The sequence below is a fragment of the Gloeophyllum trabeum genome (assembly GCF_000344685.1).
Source record: "Gloeophyllum trabeum ATCC 11539 unplaced genomic scaffold GLOTRscaffold_00013, whole genome shotgun sequence".
NCBI lineage: Eukaryota > Fungi > Basidiomycota > Agaricomycetes > Gloeophyllales > Gloeophyllaceae > Gloeophyllum > Gloeophyllum trabeum.
In genome coordinates, this window is record NW_006920422.1 from 513,599 (window position 1) to 530,476 (window position 16,878).

General features: G+C 52.3%; 7 protein-coding genes across 7 annotated transcripts; 3 read left to right on the forward strand and 4 right to left on the reverse strand.

Annotated features, from left to right (window-relative positions):
* Window positions 1-803: 803 nt before the first annotated feature.
* Window positions 804-2,114, reverse strand: GLOTRDRAFT_95810 (uncharacterized protein; the record flags this gene model as incomplete). The annotated part of the gene is made up of 4 exons (XM_007871147.1): window positions 804-1,550; window positions 1,608-1,721; window positions 1,773-1,804; window positions 2,006-2,114. 4 exons carry the CDS (start codon window positions 2,112-2,114, stop codon window positions 804-806), a joined length of 1,002 nt encoding a protein of 333 aa, XP_007869338.1.
* A 533-nt stretch (window positions 2,115-2,647) lies between these two features.
* Window positions 2,648-2,976, forward strand: GLOTRDRAFT_132271 (uncharacterized protein; the record flags this gene model as incomplete). Its single annotated transcript, XM_007871148.1, has 3 exons — window positions 2,648-2,798; window positions 2,859-2,881; window positions 2,935-2,976. The coding sequence occupies 3 exons, from the start codon at window positions 2,648-2,650 to the stop codon at window positions 2,974-2,976; spliced, it is 216 nt and encodes a 71-aa protein (XP_007869339.1).
* Window positions 2,977-6,230: 3,254 nt separating this feature from the next.
* Window positions 6,231-7,565, reverse strand: GLOTRDRAFT_95811 (kinase-like protein; the record flags this gene model as incomplete). The annotated part of the gene is made up of 5 exons (XM_007871149.1): window positions 6,231-6,992; window positions 7,043-7,156; window positions 7,207-7,317; window positions 7,375-7,388; window positions 7,451-7,565. The coding sequence occupies 5 exons, from the start codon at window positions 7,563-7,565 to the stop codon at window positions 6,231-6,233; spliced, it is 1,116 nt and encodes a 371-aa protein (XP_007869340.1).
* Window positions 7,566-8,218: 653 nt separating this feature from the next.
* Window positions 8,219-10,051, forward strand: GLOTRDRAFT_117622 (tryptophan synthase beta subunit-like PLP-dependent enzyme; the record flags this gene model as incomplete). Its single annotated transcript, XM_007871150.1, has 2 exons — window positions 8,219-8,375; window positions 9,069-10,051. The coding sequence occupies 2 exons, from the start codon at window positions 8,219-8,221 to the stop codon at window positions 10,001-10,003; spliced, it is 1,092 nt and encodes a 363-aa protein (XP_007869341.1). The 3' UTR covers window positions 10,004-10,051.
* Window positions 10,052-10,541: 490 nt separating this feature from the next.
* Window positions 10,542-13,396, forward strand: GLOTRDRAFT_140575 (uncharacterized protein). Its single transcript, XM_007871151.1, has 4 exons — window positions 10,542-10,600; window positions 10,654-11,175; window positions 11,229-11,505; window positions 11,565-13,396. Exons 1-4 carry the CDS (start codon window positions 10,550-10,552, stop codon window positions 13,175-13,177), a joined length of 2,463 nt encoding a protein of 820 aa, XP_007869342.1. The 5' UTR covers window positions 10,542-10,549; the 3' UTR covers window positions 13,178-13,396.
* On the reverse strand, window positions 12,122-15,447 carry GLOTRDRAFT_117624 (MFS general substrate transporter; the record flags this gene model as incomplete). Its single annotated transcript, XM_007871152.1, has 9 exons — window positions 12,122-13,393; window positions 13,448-13,693; window positions 13,750-13,796; window positions 13,858-13,979; window positions 14,034-14,177; window positions 14,239-14,382; window positions 14,440-14,518; window positions 14,586-14,689; window positions 15,345-15,447. The coding sequence occupies 9 exons, from the start codon at window positions 15,445-15,447 to the stop codon at window positions 13,321-13,323; spliced, it is 1,062 nt and encodes a 353-aa protein (XP_007869343.1). The 3' UTR covers window positions 12,122-13,320.
* Window positions 15,448-15,781: 334 nt separating this feature from the next.
* Window positions 15,782-16,755, reverse strand: GLOTRDRAFT_80344 (DUF1000-domain-containing protein; the record flags this gene model as incomplete). Its single annotated transcript, XM_007871153.1, has 5 exons — window positions 15,782-16,083; window positions 16,142-16,326; window positions 16,374-16,434; window positions 16,491-16,599; window positions 16,664-16,755. 5 exons carry the CDS (start codon window positions 16,753-16,755, stop codon window positions 15,904-15,906), a joined length of 627 nt encoding a protein of 208 aa, XP_007869344.1. The 3' UTR covers window positions 15,782-15,903.
* Between the last annotated feature and the right edge of the window lie 123 nt (window positions 16,756-16,878).

The following is a 16,878-nucleotide window of genomic DNA, read 5'->3' on the forward strand; positions in this document are numbered from 1 at the left end:
AGGGCTCGTACTGTGGCGTATACGACCCAGCCACAAAGCGAGTCACTACTTATTACTGTAGATTGGAACGTAAGTCTGCCTCGGTTGCTTCTCCCAACTGCCAGCTGAGCTGAACTTAACACCTCCAGACAAGTCTTCCCCCCAAACTCAGGTAATACTTCCCGTCGTAAAGAATTCAGAACACTGACCCCTCCACTAGCCCCCGAACAATGTATACTGGGAAATATACAGCGTCAACTAGGAGGCGCACTATGCATGCCTGAAAGGTAAGGAAGCCACCTGTGTTTCGAAATCGCGACTCACAAGGGGCAACAGTCAGTCCTAATGACATCGTCATCTCCATTCGTTTTAGTCTATCTTCACGAGTTGCCTGAGTTTCCTTAATTCATGTACCGGCACGATATCTGTACACTCCTTAATGTAGCGTTACTTCATGTAGGCCACCGCTCGGATCCAATTTACTCGTCGTTCTCCAGACTGATTAGCATCGACTCGAAGGCCCTTAAGATGATTAATTTAAGGGCCGAGACGCTGTATAATTCCTAATATTGGGGTCCATTACGTGGGAGAGAGAAGAGACCGGCTTGCAGAAGTAGCTCGCTGATGGTCGCCTTAAATTGCTGTCCCAACGAGGACACTGCTGAGAGGCAGGCGTAGATGCTACACGCTGCTACTCGAAACTCGAAAGGTACTACAATGCGAGAGCGCCGTGGTATGGTCGTATACACCATTAGCGGTATGCTAATCATGATGGCCACTGGCACACGAACTTATTGGACTCATGTTGATACATCGCTTCTGTACTACATTATCACACCTTGCAGGAGCTGGTCGACGTATTCATAATCCGACTCAGGAAAGTTGAACGGGCTCCACTCTGCTCTTCTCAGCAAGTGCCTGAGACTTAGCCCCTCCTCCCCTGTGGCGCGGAGCCACATAGGCACTCGTTCGCCGATGGCTCTACGAGTGAGCAACTGCAGATCTCGTACCTCCTCATCGGATGCTTCCTCTAGATGGGCGAAGAAATGAGGTTGAATCGCCCACAGCGGAACTGTCCGAGCACCCTCCCAATCGAGAACGGCTACAATGCGAGTCGGATCACTGTGGTCGACGAGGATATTGCTCACGTTCATGTCGATGTGGTGTAAGGCGATGTTGGATATCTCCAGCTCGGCTGCTGCCTCGAGTCGTGGGTTGGAAAGCAGCTCTTCTACGACTTTGTCGATAGGTGCACGCTCTTCGGCGGTGCACACTGTTGCTTGAGAAAAATCGAGGTGCCTAGCAGCTACAGCCAGAAGCCAATCTTTGGGGCTGTCAAACGGGCCGCAATGCGAAGGATCCGGGGGTGTTATATCCCTGCTGTTATTAGAAGGCAAGCAGGTCATAGGCCCGACAGAGAAGTCGTCTTTGCCATCTTCCTGAAGGCTCCCAATTTGATTGAAACTGAGGCGAAGAAGATCAGCCCAGACATCCGCAACAGATTCCACGATCTTGTGACGCTGAGCATCGGATGTGGTAGCCCACGCCTTGATCAAGGGGATTCCATGCACCTGACGGTTTCATACGCTAAGTTCGAACCGCTAGTAGTCAAACCCCTAGAGACGCACATATTCCATGACCATCCATTCGCCGCCCACGCCTCCATCACTGTCTGCATCATATGCTACGATGTCGGGAACTGGGATCTCAGTATGTTTCCTTACAAACTTGATGGTGGCGATCTTAAACAAAGTAAGCCACTCGTTGCAAGCAAAATGGGACATATGATTTACCTCTGAGGGCATCTTCGTCGCCGGAGACAAACCTGCCCCAAATCGTTTGTAATATGGGAAATGGACTCGCACGAATATCTCCTTTCCGCTCTCCAAAGTTGCAATGAAGGTCTACAGTTGTTGCAGGTTAGGCGGGCTACCATCGTAAGTGTAGACAGAATCATACTTTATGGTGACTCCCTGGGTCGTCCGTATCTTAGCTGGATACAGCTTTCGAAACGGTGCCGGCTTACCTTGGACGAATTCTTGCATCGCCTTAACATTTTCACCAAGTTGCTTGGCAAGCCTCTTGGAAAGCTCCTCCGGGCGTATCGCTGTGACAACTTCGAGTTCCGTAGACATAGCGGGTGTTCTCAAGTAGAATTCGAGAGCGCAAGTGTTAGGTTAGAGTGGGAGTATTTAACTCGACAGAAGTGCCACTTGACCTGAGCCACACAGGCCGTCAGGTCCGCCGGGATACTGATCCCGATGATCCGACATGTTGATGCGAAGCCCCCTTGCGGTGAACATCGGATTCGCACCTTGACTAAGGTGTGGCTGCACCCTTCACCAGGTTCGCCCCGAAAGCGGGAAAAGTGATGGGGGAGATTTGTCAGTAGAAAGTTTACCTATATTCATCTTTTCATATTCGAATTCCAGAACACCAATGAGGAGTGTAGCATAAAGTTCCGGGTTACACCTTCGACCTTATTCCTTTGTACTGCGACCCTGCATCCTTCTGATGCATCAGCTTGTCCGCCGTAGTTGGTAATACTTCCTTGGCGGACAATTGAGGCTCAAGGCCTCAAGGGCGTAAGCCACCATCCTCCGCCGTAAAATCGGATGAACACTTGCCAGTGGTCCAGTAATTCGCTCACTCTTCCAGACCCCGCTAGATGTCTGAGGGAACTGTGCCCGCACAACCTGGAGGCCCCGGCGGCACTACCAGGCAGTGGCGGAAGGGACTTCGGTGGGCTGTTGGCTCGTATTGTGGGACGTTCAACCCTGTCACCAAGAAAACCACCACTTACAAATGTCTAGTCGAACGTGAGTCCATATCAGGTGCTTTCAGAGCTCACCCGACAACGCTTAATTTCTTGTCACCAGACGTCAGTGGTCCGGACACTGCGGTAAGGGTCTTCTACCATAGAGAGTTCAGATTGCTGATTCATAAGCCCGTTAGCCCCCGAATGATGTTTACTGGGAGATTTATAGCATCAATTAGGGCCGCACGCGTCAGACAGTGCAAGGTGAGGGACCTACTCATAAGTGGCAAATAGTCTGACTCACGTCTTACAAAATAGTTTGAATCCCGTCCTTCGTTCCGTTTCGTGAGCATATTTTGTCCAAGAGTCTTCTGAGTTTTCCCTATATCATGTACCGGCATCACATCTGTACTCTCCTTAATGTAGCCTTGTGTCATGTAGACCACCTCGTGAATGCATTTTTGCTGGTCGTTTCCCAGACTCAGTCAATTCTGATTTTTAAGATAATCAATGACGATACTTCGTATCCCGGAAATCACCAGCAGGAACGCGGTCCCCTCGCCAGTCCACTTACCTTCAGGTCTAGGAATGAGGAAGGAATGAGAAACACCACGGAAATAGTCTTGAGGAACAGTGGAAATTTAAAGCACCTTCATGACACGACCGCTCTCACTCACCAGTAAAACGCATCCATACGTGGTATGCCTATGCTTGTCTTCAGCATACGGAACTGACCGGCGCCGAAACGCATATATGTATAGTATAGTCCCTGCCTTTGCTTTACCTTACGAAGGAGGGAGAAGGAATCGGCTGAAGCAGGTGGCTGATTCCTGGCCGCAGTGAATGTCCGTATCAATAAGAGCGCCGAAAGGAAGGACGATATTTCGTGCATGCGGGCGCCATTCTCGGACTGCTTTAGTTCTATCTCGCGGCAGATGATAGCGGAAGAAGCAAAGCGCACAGGCAGGCATAAGCAAGAATAAGTGGGGGTGTAAAGGAATTACTGGTGCTAGATTTTTCGCCGCCCGTTCGTAGCGAAGAGGGGCCGGACCAGAGAGTCTTCACTTGGCATCGACTCGCGCACATACCGACATCGCTGTCCTATCCTACGTCGTCCAACACTGCCAAACCAACTCAACGTATTCTTTATCAGCCGCCTCACTGCCACTGGCAGGGCCTGTCTTCTGCTATTCAGGATCCTGAGTTACCCTCAAATCATGCTTCAAGTTATCGGAGTCGCGTCGCCGCGTGTCGCGACGCGGAAGGCCTTGATGTTCCAAGAGAATTATCATCCAGAGTCCAGATTAGCTTCGAGAATCGGCATGTTGTAGGGCGACATAGTAAGAGGTCTACAGGCAGAGGTAATTTTGCTGGCAGTAGACACTGGCAGCCAGGCGCGCAACGAATGGCAATCACTCGGAATGAACCGGTCTGAGTCTTCATGCTCGGAGTCGACCGGAAGAGTACGCATCCCTGTTCACGAAAAGCACAGCAGCGTGCCCTAGCAATGCCTGCGCTCAGTGGGCAGTATGTCGAGGTAACTCGGTCTCCAAGGTCTGCATCACTCACGAATCAGATCTAAACTAGCTCGTCCATCCCTCCATTTCTCAGGACCTGTTTCAGGTATCTTCATGACCCCTCGCCACCGGTAGGCTTCTGTGTTACGCTACATGCGGAGACAGTACTCGGAAATTGTCAAGAATTGAAGGGGGAAATCACATGTACGGCCTTGCCGCCCCCGCTTGCTTCCAGGATAAGAAATGGGATGACTACAAAGGTGTTCTCCTAGGTGAAATCAGGCAAACAACAGACCACATATCCGTTTGGGATACCTCCTGCTTTGGGTCGAACTCACTAGGACGATGCTTTCACCAGGAGCAGTCAATGATCGCGGTACCAGATGTGATGTCACACGACGGGCCAACCCAGTCGGGCCGTAACTTCAAAGTCGTCGACGGACTTAAGTTAATGCATCACTGAATGACAAGGAAATCCTCTATACTCCCCATCTACTGGCTTCCGCTCAGTTCTCGGACCAGGTCAGTACACGCGTATGGCTCAGGCAGACACCATAGCCTATCAGTTGTGATGTGCGTTCGCCGTGCTCTCCAAGCCGAAAGATGGTCCAGTCACACCTTCTGTGTCGCTCGTCTATCTTAAGCTTACGCGTCGTCTAGGGAGTTGAAATCACTTCAACCCGAAGCCAGGGGGAGGACTTGAGCATGGTCAGGAAGCGGAAAATACTGGATATGCCTATCTTCGCACTCGATGAGTAAGAGAAGTGGGGGAAAATGTGCCAATATAATTTGCTGAGTTCGCACCCGCTCAAGGCCTCGCAGGACATATCCTGGTGAGTTGTATGCCCATTAGGATCACATATTCATATATTGCTTCGACCCTGATTCGAAACAGTGGTCGTGCGCTATAGGCGTGCCTCGCCAAATACATGGACCCGAAAAGAAGCTCGTCAACAAGTGCATCAGCATGCAAGTACATACGTCCCTTCCCATATCACATTCAGTATGTTTGATCTCCCTCTGGGGTCCTCGTCAACTTTGCACCCGATATGGGCCGATGCTCCTGATTGATTCGAAGCACCGGTCCGAAGACCCTTCTGAGCCACACTTCCAGCCCTGAGATACGAGCAGCCCGAGCCCGAACCCGGCGTTGGTCGAATGCTGGGATTGGAAAGCCTCTTATTCACAGATTTGACCGACTTCACTTTTGGCGAAGGGCAATTGATTCTTCGATCCGATATCTGAACTTACAGCCGGTTCGATTGTTGATGCGACATAGCAGGCAAGTTAAATAGAGGCGGGTTTGTAGCCCTTCACGATCAAAGCCTCAATCAACTGTCCCTCTTCCGGCGCCTCTCACTCTATCCTCACTCTATCCTACGCCTGCATCATGTCGTCTTCAAGGCATCAAGCCCTTCAGCGCGAACCTCTTTCGGACTCAGAGGTCATAGATACTAGCAGCGAGGAAGATATCCCGGATCCTTGGCGCATGGGAAGGAAATATGATACCAGGTCCACTTGTTCCATCGTCTCCGTGACCTTGAAGACAGTGGTGATATACGAGTGCATTAAAGCTCGTGCGTCTTTCTGCCCTATATCGTTCTACACGTAGGTTCTCATAAGGACTTGCAGATACGAGCACTACCGAGAAAAGGGTATGCTGTCTTGCTATGTCCCACACCGATTTTCTGACATGCCTTTCCAGCCGCCCAGCCCCGTTTATTGGAGGGTGTCTGAGCTCTTATAGCATCTCCCGTGGCGTCGAGCTTGGTTCGGACCCTCCGGAGCGATTGGATGTAGTCAATCTGTCGGATATTATTCCGCATGCTAATGGCATTCACGCCTTTCCCTACCGTACCTTTGCACCTCAAATCAGCCACATGAGAATATGCATACTTGATTCCAAATCGGCCACAGTCGGACAGCAACAGATAAGACAGATATGCCATGTGTGAATATAGCTACACTACCAGAATTCATGGATCCGTACCAGCTGGCGGTATACCGCGCTGGTACACATCCGTACCTTCGAAGCTGAACACAACGGGGTCCCACCGACTGTACATAGCACGGTGTAACACCTCTCTCAGGCTACGCCCCTGGTCATCCGTAGCGGCAAACCAGACCGGGTCGAGGGATCGCACAGCCGCACGAGTATAGACTTGCATCTCGTTTTTCTCGTCCGAAGTAGCGTGTTGGATACCGAGGTACCACCGAGGTTGGATAGCGAAGAGGGGCACAGTCCTTGCACCTTCCCAGTCAATGACGCCGACGATGGCGGTGTGATCGTTGGGGTCCACCAGGATATTGTTAAGCTTGAGGTCGACGTGCTCCAAGGCAATAGCACAGAAGTCCTGCAGAGACTCATCGTCGAATACGGTGGTAGCCTGGATGTCTTGTACGACAGCAGCCCTGCGTTCAGAGCCCTCTGACGTGTCAGTGTCGGAAGTCTCGAAATCCAGGTCGCCAGTGGCAAGAGCTAGGATCCACTGCTTAATAGACACGAAGGGGCCACACTTGGTGGAATCGGGGGGAGCAGTATGATGAGTGTTGTTGGAGGGCATGAAGGTCATTGGACCGACGGAAATCTCTCCCCCCTCGTTTTCTTGAAGACTGCCAATGTTGTTGAATCTGAGAGCGAGGAGTTGATGGAAAACGTTCGCGAGAGAATGGGCGACTGCGCGACGCGAGTCGCAAGACATGTCGGGCCATAGGTGGTAAAGGGATAAACCGTTGATCTGAGATTATTTTAGACACTGTCCTTCAAGGGGTACGAGCCGTCACTCACGAATTCCAAGACCATCCACTCAGCGCCTACGCTTCCATCTTCATCTCCGTCGTAATGCAGGACTTCTGGAACTGGGATACGGGTGTGCTCTCGGACATACTTCATGGTTGCGACCTACGTCATGCGTTCACGGATTGCTTGAGTAACAGATACGCTTCCCTCACCTCAGATTTCATTTTCGACGGCGGCACAATACCAGAACCGTAATCTCGGAGAAACGGATAACTGACTCTAACGAGTCGCTTGATTCCACTTTCTAAAGTGACAATATACGTCTGGGATAAGAAGATGAGGAAGTCGGCGAAGGACATCAGGTTGCTAGACCGACTTACCATATGATGGCTCCCTGCCAAAGGGATCACTTCTCTTCACCAATTGCTCGTCAATTGGACCAGAAATCAGACGCACCTTGCTTATGTCTCTCGACTGCGACGCAGGGATCTGAAAAGCGCTCGCTAATCTTATCGAGGACCAAGTACATCTTGACTCCATTGTCAATGAACTCGTACGACTCTTCAGCCATGATGATAAGTATAGCTGAGGGTGGCTCAGTGAAGACCGACTTGTGGGACTTCATGATATTCCGAAGGACCTTATATACCGATAGTGCTCGGGAGCCACACGGAAGCACTAATAACCGGTGGTTCGGTCACGCCCAAGTGCATGCGGGGTCCTACCCCGTATCAACACGAGACAAAGCGCTTATGTAACCACAGGTGTCTTCTTTGTGGCCATTGCCACAACTGACCCTTCGATACCATGCTGTCGGTTGGCAGGCGAAACGCGCTGCGTGTGTTAGAGAAGTGTGTTCTCGATAGTATCTGACTTCTCACCTCAACTCATCAGCGAGATTCGATGAGTAAATCCAGAGGGACCGCTTGGGGTTATCCTGGCCAATTCAAAAATAATGCTTGCGGCCTGGAGATATCAACGCGGCCTCGGATCACATCTTTGGCTATATACAGCCCTGTATTGGTTCTCCCGAGAGCGACCCTGAAGGATGTAGATTCCTCCCGCCATCAACCATCAAATCCACAGAAGGCATAACCACACCTACTTCTCCGATTTTGTGGCCTTTTTTACGTATGCCTCGCCTCAAAAGTGCCCTCCTTTGTCCTCGTCAGCATATAAGGAGCTCGGATCCATACGATACCACATTCAATCCAACATACCACCATGACCAAGACTGTTCACCCCGGACCCCGTCAGGCTAACGGCGTTGAAGAGATGACCATCATATGGGATAATGACATCCACTGGATGCAGGGTTCCACGTGCAGCCTGTGGTCGGTAGCGCACAACAAGGTAGCATGCTACGAATGCCTTGTGGAGCGTGAGTGGTCTTGCGTATTGACAATATTGATGGCTTACGACTCACTCAACTGTTGTTTCTTGATCATTCCAGACAAGAGCGCACCCAGCAATGCGGTAAGTGCTATCTATCTGCTTGTGGAGTGCATCTGACAGATACACCAGCCTCCAAACACGCGCTACTGGAAATTCATCCGTTTAGTCTGAAGGCACAAAAATACGGCGTACGACTTCGCATCGGTCTTGATTTTATGGGTGAAGGTCTGTTGAACGAGCATCTGTTTATGATTCGAGCCACATATGTACTTGCTAATATCTAATGAGTGCGTTGTACTATGACATACTGTCAACGCTCTCTCACAATGACCAAATCGCGTTCTGGAGTGCTCTCACCTGCTAGATGAAGCGCCTTTCGAATCATACTACTTGCCCCGACTGATTGACGAGCACGGGCATCTGCGTTGGTATAGAGAGAGGGCTAACAGAGGCTGCCCCCACACAAGCTGACGCGTTGAATACGAGGATGGTCAACGCCGCACGTTAATGAACTAACTGGCATATTTACCGTCCTGGCAGATCCTACTCGGCTAATCCGGCCCGACTTGGCCGCTGCACCTATATCTTATCACTTTACGATCGTCATTCCTTCACACGGGCATGGACAGCACGATACCAACACTGACATCCGTCGAAGAGGCGGCGAGGGTCCTCGCAGCTTCTCCTATTCACTTGACGCCGCTTCTGACTTCCGTATCACTCTCAGCCCTCGCCCCGGCTGATACAGACATCCTGTTCAAAGCAGAGAACTTACAGAAAGGAGGCGCCTTCAAAATCCGAGGTGCGACCTATGCAGTTTCGAAGCTATCCCCGGCCGAGCTGGAGAAAGGCGTCATAACACATAGCTCGGGCAACCATGCTCAGGCACTCGCTATCGCGGCCAAGGCCAACAATGTCAAGGCTTACATCGTTATGCCAGAGACGAGTGCTGTGATTAAGAAGAACGCTACCAAGGGCTATGGCGCAGAAGTGATTCTCTCCCCTCCTCTGGCGGAGGATCGCGAGCGCGTCTGCGAGGAAGTGAGACAGAGGACAGGAGCATTTTTCATACCTCCGTACGACCACTACGATATTATCACTGGCCAAGGCACAGTAGCCCTGGAGATGATACGACAAGCACGGGAGATGGGGAAGCCGCTGGGAGCATTGGTCGTGCAAGTCGGCGGAGGCGGACTGCTGGCTGGGTGCAGTATCGTGGCCAAGGCGCATAATATCCCGATCTACGCAGCCGAGCCAGAACTGGCAGATGACTGCTACAGAGGATTCCAGTCCGGAACGCGAGTCGAGCGAGTGGTCACGTCGACTGTCGCAGATGGGCTGCGGACACCGGTCGGGATCAGGAACTTCAAAATAATAAAGAAGAACGTAGAAGGAGTCATAACGGTCAGCGAGCGAGAGATAGTGACGGCGCAAAAACTGGTTTGGGAAAGAATGAAGATGGTGATCGAACCTAGTGCTGCTGTGGGTGTCGCAGTTGTGCTGTTCTCCGAGAAATGGAGGAGCTTAGGGATTAGTGGAAATGTGGGGGTTGTCTGGAGCGGGGGAAACGTAGACTTAGATGCTCCTATGCCATGGACCGCAGTCAGGGAGTAGGATGACCGATCTCGGAGTTGTATCGCAAAAGAGCATCCCGTCCATCCGTTTCGGCGCGTTAAAAAAGCTTGTCAACAGCTCCTGGTTGGCTTGTGATTTGTCTGGAGACGAAGGTTATCCAGATATTTGCAGAGCGCGACCCTACAGCTATCGCGCTGTGGGGCCGCCTACACAACGAATATTGCGTATATTTCAAGACAGGTTAAAAGCAGAGCTCCTCGCAGTAAATGCGGACCAGGTTTCGAGTCGATTTCCACGCAAGACTTGTCATGGCGAAGGTGGAACTGGAGGAACCGCGAGTCCGCCACACGTTTTGACATCCGTCGCGCGACGTGTGGCCATCTTTCAGCGCCACCGTGACCCACCGAACCAACTTCCTACCTCTTTCACTGTGGCATCGGTCGTTCTGTGGCTGCCTGGCTTTCTCCGGCGACGAAGGACAGGATCCACAGTTGATTCAGCCGAGAGACAGCGCGTACGTGAGCGCTAATAACCAGCAACAACGTCTCGCGTCTTGCCGAAACACGTTCTTGTTCAACGTCACGCATGGCCACCTCGACGCGTCTCGAGCCAGAGGATTTAACAATGGACACAACGGTGAGTGCTGCTTTTTTCTCAACTCCAACGCGTGACGAATGGCAGACCCACAGGAAGAGGATATTGCACTGAATTTGTTGGAAGAGGACGAGGAGGAGGAGCAGGTGGTGGAGGACCACCCTGCGCGAGAGCGGAGCATTGACGTTGACGCAGAAGAGGACGAGGATGCGGAGATGATTGAGGATCCCCGGAACCCAGAAGACGACCCTTGGCAAAAGTATTTCACTCGCAGCTCGACACTCTTCCCGTGGACCGTCGCCGTACGCGAACAAATCGAGACGCGGCGCGCGAAACTATCCGACTGTCTGTTATTCGACTCTCTGCTTCGCTTGGGTAGAATATCCGACCCCGCCTCGCTTTATCCGCCAGCCGACACAGAGGGTCTGCGGCGGCTCGTGAACGCCATACGTAACTGCTCGTGGGACAGGCTCAAGCGGGATTGTCTACTCTACTATCTGTTGCTGTTCTACCAGGACACGCGAGCAGATGAGTTCGCGTACGAGAGAGTGGTCCCGCCACCGTTTCTGGGTGTTGCGTCGGCGTACTGGTGCTTGGACAATACTACGGACATTCCAGTACGTGTTACCCTTTCGCAACCTCGCTCGTACTGAACTGTCGCCGACGGTAGAGGGCAATCAGCTACCTTTCGGATGCCCGTGTACAAAGGAACGACGTGTCCAAGATCATGGAAGCCCTTAGTCTTGAATCCAAGGCCAACTCATACATCCGGCAATATGTCCGCACAGTACGACCACACCTCATGGCGCCAAAGGACATCAACATTTATGTGATTGCTCTCGCGGATTCGAGTCTTTTGGAGGCATGGCAGTACCAGAGAAGTTTCTTGTCGCAGAGCGAGATGCGGGACACGATGATTCGGAAAATCCTACAGTGGATGCTCACCCGTGAGTGGTCTGCACCACGTCCTTCATCTGCTCGAAGTAAACCTGGCTCTGTATTTCAGCCGAGCCCCGCCCCGTCCCTCTGACGCAGCTGTTATCATTCCCGTTAAATAGCTTCGAAGAAGCTATCCTCCAAGACTTCTGCCTCCGCCCACCGGATAGTGTGCCTGCAAAGTCAATACCCATCATCCAGGACCTCATATGCGTACGACTTGTCCGTGCGGGGAACTACGCCACCGCCATCAAGCTGGATCGCCAATTCTCAGCGGGGGTTCTGGGACACCACGTGGAAGGCGACAGCGTCGCTCAGAAAATGGCGCGCGAGCGCAGAAAAATGCTCGACGAACTGCTGTCCCTAATGCCAGAGATTGAGCGACAAATACTGGAAGAAGAGCTCGAGGCACTGTCCCTGGGCAAGGGTAAGTCTGCGAACGGCGATGCGACTAGTCGCCGGAAGTCCCGGAAGTCCACTACAACTATTACCCCGGAAAATTTGGGCCGTAATGATAACCTGTTCGTCCCGACAAAGCCGGCAGAACGCCGCACTATCTGGGACAACCTGAAACTGCCCCCCGCGCCCCCACCGATCCCCTTGTCGAGACCTACGGCCGTGGCTGAAGCCGGTCCGTCTGGCATGAAATATGGGAATGGTCTTTTTGGACTTGGGAAGCCCAACTCGCCAATGGTGCTCCCAGGGAATTCATTATTCAATAAGACGGGGAGCGCTAATAAAGCACCTAACGCATTCTACGATCCGTCGAAGAGACGACCATTGAAGAGGTCGCCCGAGCGCAGGTACACCCCCAGGAATCTGGACCGTCCTCCTACACCACCCTCCCTGGCGCTGCCGAAGGATCTCCCTGCTGAAAATACAGCAGAAGAGCAGACCAACGGTCAGCTACCTCTACCCGCCACAGAACCTTCCCAAAATGACAAAGACGTTGCGATGGTCTCAGCATCCGACATTGCGAATGAGCAGTCGGCACCTGTTCAACAGGAAGAACCCCCGGCAAATGAGTTCTCGGCGTCCATCTTCGCACCATCTCGTCCGAGCACGTCGGATTCGCTCTCAGCGTCGCTCGCCAGTTCTCGGGGGTCCCCGAAGCGCGCCGACAAATCTCTCTCTGAGTCCCAAAGAAGGGCTTTGCCTGGAGCATTCGATCCCGATGAGACTATTGACACGCCGTCCCCCGAACCGGAGCCTAGCCCAGAACAGCTATTCTTCCGCTCCAGCCATGGTTCAGAGCAAAGCCACGCCAGTGCAGCGGCTATGTTCAATGGAGCACGCAGTCCCAGTCCTTCTCCTCCTGTCTCCCCGACGCCTCCCCCCAGCAAACGTACTCGCGGTCGGAATACCGACCACAATCCCACTCCTACCAAGCGACAGAAAGAAGAGGCGGACCTCAGCCGCAGTATACCTGGTTCGTACACCCTGGAGGAGCTCGAAGACGATGTCCCGCCGCTGCCTGCGTCGCCCAGGAAGCCCTCACGAAAGGGACGGTCTTCGAGGGCGAGCAGCGATGAGGATGAGTCATCATTCCGGCCGAGACGCTCGACCAGGCTGTCGGCTGCATCATCAGTGGGTTCGATTACATCTCCGGATGTACAACGGCAAAAAGGACGTGCAAATATGCAAGCCGCAACAAACGGTAGCAGGACGAGAAGAAAGCGGTGATGCGCTGGAGGTTCCTGTGACGTCCGCTTGGTGTAACCTCAGTATATAACGTTTGTCTGGTACATCATCAACTGTTTGTGCGAACGTCTGAATTGTTGTGGTTCATTATAACACGTAACATTATTTCGTTTTATCGTTGGTGTCTAATCCGGACGTCGCGGACTGTTGGGTACAATGGCCCATATCGCGATCATACATCCCATCATCGCAACCAACCTGTAGTATCTATTTCAGCATTGCATGGACTTGAAAAGCTTGAACCGCACTCACACAGGCTGTAAGCTGGTGATACCAAACCGGGATGCGAAGGCACCCGTGATGAATGGAATCAGCGCTGAACCCGCCTGTCCTAGCCCTGCAATCCATCCAATGGCACCTGTCAAAAGCCAACGCGGCAGGATACGCCCGGAGTGGTTCATGATGATTGGGTACATCGGTCCCAGCAGCACACCGACTATAGATACTGTCACAGCGCCGCCGATGAGAGAGGGGACGAGCCAGATAACGAGCTCCAGCCTGCGAACAGCAGAAATCAATGAGGGTGGTATGAGGTTGAGACAAGGGGAACTTACCCCAGGGCAAGAGCGGCGTATATGAAAAGTACCGTCCTCTCACCGACCTGTAACGCGCATGAGCTTTGCGTGTGTGGCCTGGGGCCAGACTGGTCAAATTATCCCAACCTTATGATTAACCCATAGAAGAGCGACCCGCCCAAGGGTCAGTCCGCCGAAGAAACCAGAGGATATATATCCAGACGAAGAACCTCCATGCCTTGTGTCGATAACGTACGTGACGGTCCATCCTTTGCACCCTTATTCAGTGCATGATTGGAAGCACAGCGGAAATAGGCAACAACCTCCGATAGTGACTTCGACGCCGACATATATGAGGCTGAATATCGCGAGGAGGTGGACAGCCTTCAACGTAAAGATCTGCTTGTAGTCGCTCTCCGCACTCTCGCCGGACTCGTTCGCGGCCTGGCCTATCTCCGCGTAGCATTCTTACGTGGTGCGCAAACGTGAAATGATTGAAGAGAATGAAGGCGAACAAATGAGACGCACCGTCTTGTGTCTTGAAGCGAAAAACGGCGGACAGAACGACACCGCAAGAGGCTGCGACGCCCAGCGAGCACAGAAAATGGTACGACCAGTGGCGGAGCTGGGCGAACTGCGTGGCTACCAGCGGTGCGCAGAGAGCACCCGTTCCTTGAGGAAGCCAGTTAGCCAGTCACGCGTTCAGCTCGCAAACATTCCGCGTGTCACCGTATACAGCGTGCATTATGCCCATTTTCGTCGTCGGGTTGTCCTTCAGGCTCGCGACAAAGCCGTTCGCTTGGGCGTCCTGTGAAACAAGTTGTCGTTCGGATTAGTGCGAGCCTGTATGGAGGGCGAGGCTCAAGGGGGCATACCTGAAGAGCGATGCCGAAGCCATTGATGGCATATGCTATCACAAAGACGGGAAAGGGCGGGGAGGGGGCTTGGATTATATATGCGCAAGTCTGTAGGACGGTGCCTGGTGGAAGTTCACGCAGCCAATGAACTGGTCGAAATATACACAGCGCGGAGGATTACAGACCCAGAACTATGGCCTGCGGAACCCGTCGGTTAGAACGTGTATGGCTAGGTCGATTTCGGAAAGAAGAAAGGCAGGACAGCGTTGAAGCCGCTCCGAATTTCTTCAAGAGGACCTTATATATATCTCGGCTGTCCTTCACGGGAAAATGCTCGTTGAAGGCTAGCTGTAGACATCACACGCACCTTCCCAAACCCCAGTCTATGTGTCAAAGCTACGTTCGCGCAAGCACCTGCCACGAAACCCTCGATTCACGAGTGCTGGTGTCAGCACAGAGTAGCCCTACTACCTGAAGAGCACTTACAATGCAATTCGAGACGAAGATCAGCGAAACGACTGCATAGCCCACCTGCATGCTATTTCATCACCCGAGCACTTTCCTAATAAGCGCGTCCACGTACATGATAGACCTCTTGTATCCGAGGTAATAAGGGGCCCGTGGTCCCATCATTCCACCCAGCTAGAAAAAGAGAATAGCACAGCGCCGCAAACTGGATGTTCGCCTTCAACTTCGCTTTATGTGGGACGACAGTCGCAGCCTCGCCGCTGACTTGGTCCTGGCCTTGCTCGTGAACGCCGCGATCTCGAAGCGTACTGTCATCTTTGATGTCTACCTTCGAGTCATTCGCGTGTGCTTGTGGTTTGAGTGTATCGCTGGGGGTGCGGAGTGTCTTGAGGTCGATAGGTGGCTCTGCCATGATATTGTAATCGGGCTGTAGGGCTCACAAAGGGCTCAGGATCAAGCTCAGAGTTAAAGGAGGCTTTCAGGGTATAAATACAGGTTATAGACGGCCAGGATTAGCCCTCATCAGCGATGTCTTGGCTACTACACGTTAGCACTAGTACAACTAACTGACTCGAATATGGGCGTTTATCGAGGCGGGGTAATTACCCGAAGATTATCCGACAGCATCAGGACAATGCCGGCCTTGCAACAAAGTTCCTCTATGGTGAGCGCTGCGAGAGCAGCGAAAGACACGTATCACCACGTCGAGATTCTTCAGAGAAAAAACTTGGCTGGGCAGAGGGGAAGGCGGAGGTACACGTAATACCAGCAAATTAAGTATCATCCCCGGCAACACAGAAGGACTGTAACAGCCTTGGGGTGGTATTAGAAATACAAGCATTAGTACACTCTCTTAGTACAACTGCATCTACCGAGCCGTGGTCTGCTGGGCGCCAGCCTTCTCCAGGACCCGATCCGTAATCCGAGCGTCCGCCGCATTCGCTGCTGGAACCACCATCTTCGAGTTCGCCTCCTTCCGTGGCGTTCGAGCGTCGCCCTTGAAGCCCACGTAGTAAATCCTCGTCATCTCGCCCCCGGTCGACTCGTTCTGTTCACAAGGTCCGTTAGCGTTACGCACGGATGCACGCATGACGCAGCGTACTTACGAAGAAGAGAGAGAGCGTGTTGACGTTTGCAAATGCGGCCACACGTAAGGGATACTCTGTGACGCCTGACTCTTCTAGCAGAGCAAGGTTGAGTTGAGGGGTAATCACTTCGGCTTCGGCGAAATCGACTATGGTAGGGTGATTGGCGTATATTCGTAATTGGCGTGGCGTAACCTCGCCTCGCCCTGAATGTGTCAATTGCGGTTCTCAGTATGAGTCTAGAGCTACGTACCTAGTTTCACCAATATAGACTTCACCCTCACGTTCTGCGTGAAGGGTATATGGAGGATCAGCTGATGCGCGTAGGTCACACCTTTACTCTTCGACAGGACGTATGGAATGAGCGCACTTGATCGTCCACGTTCGACTCAGCGAATAAGGTTGTATCTTCGCGCTCCTCCCAGGGTTTCACGACCGCCTTCGCATCTTCGGGGACAGTGAGATTCAAGCCGTACACCCTTCAATAGCTTCACTCGTTACAGATCCGCCAGGACAAAAACACCTACGGAACGCCAAGCTTACTTGTCTTTGTCAATGACGCCATATAAGCTGTCAATATCAGAACCAACAAGCTGGGATCTCGCAGAGTTTTCAGAATTGTCGTTGGAGGCCATACGAGCGGGTAGTAGTACAAAGGCGCCTCGCAAGCCACACTACAAAAGGAAATAGTAGTTACCTAATACATACTTTCCCACAGTCACAGAAAGCTTCGTTGTCCCCGTTTCATTGAAGTCCAC

Bases quoted from the DNA above. Each gene is read 5' to 3' on its own strand.
- GLOTRDRAFT_140575 (XM_007871151.1), top strand. From the start codon at position 10,550: ATGGCCACCTCGACGCGTCTCGAGCCAGAGGATTTAACAATGGACACA. The intron at 10,601-10,653 runs GTGAGTGCTGCT...GCAGACCCACAG, and splicing joins ATTTAACAATGGACACAACG to GAAGAGGATATTGCACTGAA. The intron at 11,506-11,564 runs GTGAGTGGTCTG...TCTGTATTTCAG, and splicing joins CCTACAGTGGATGCTCACCC to CCGAGCCCCGCCCCGTCCCT.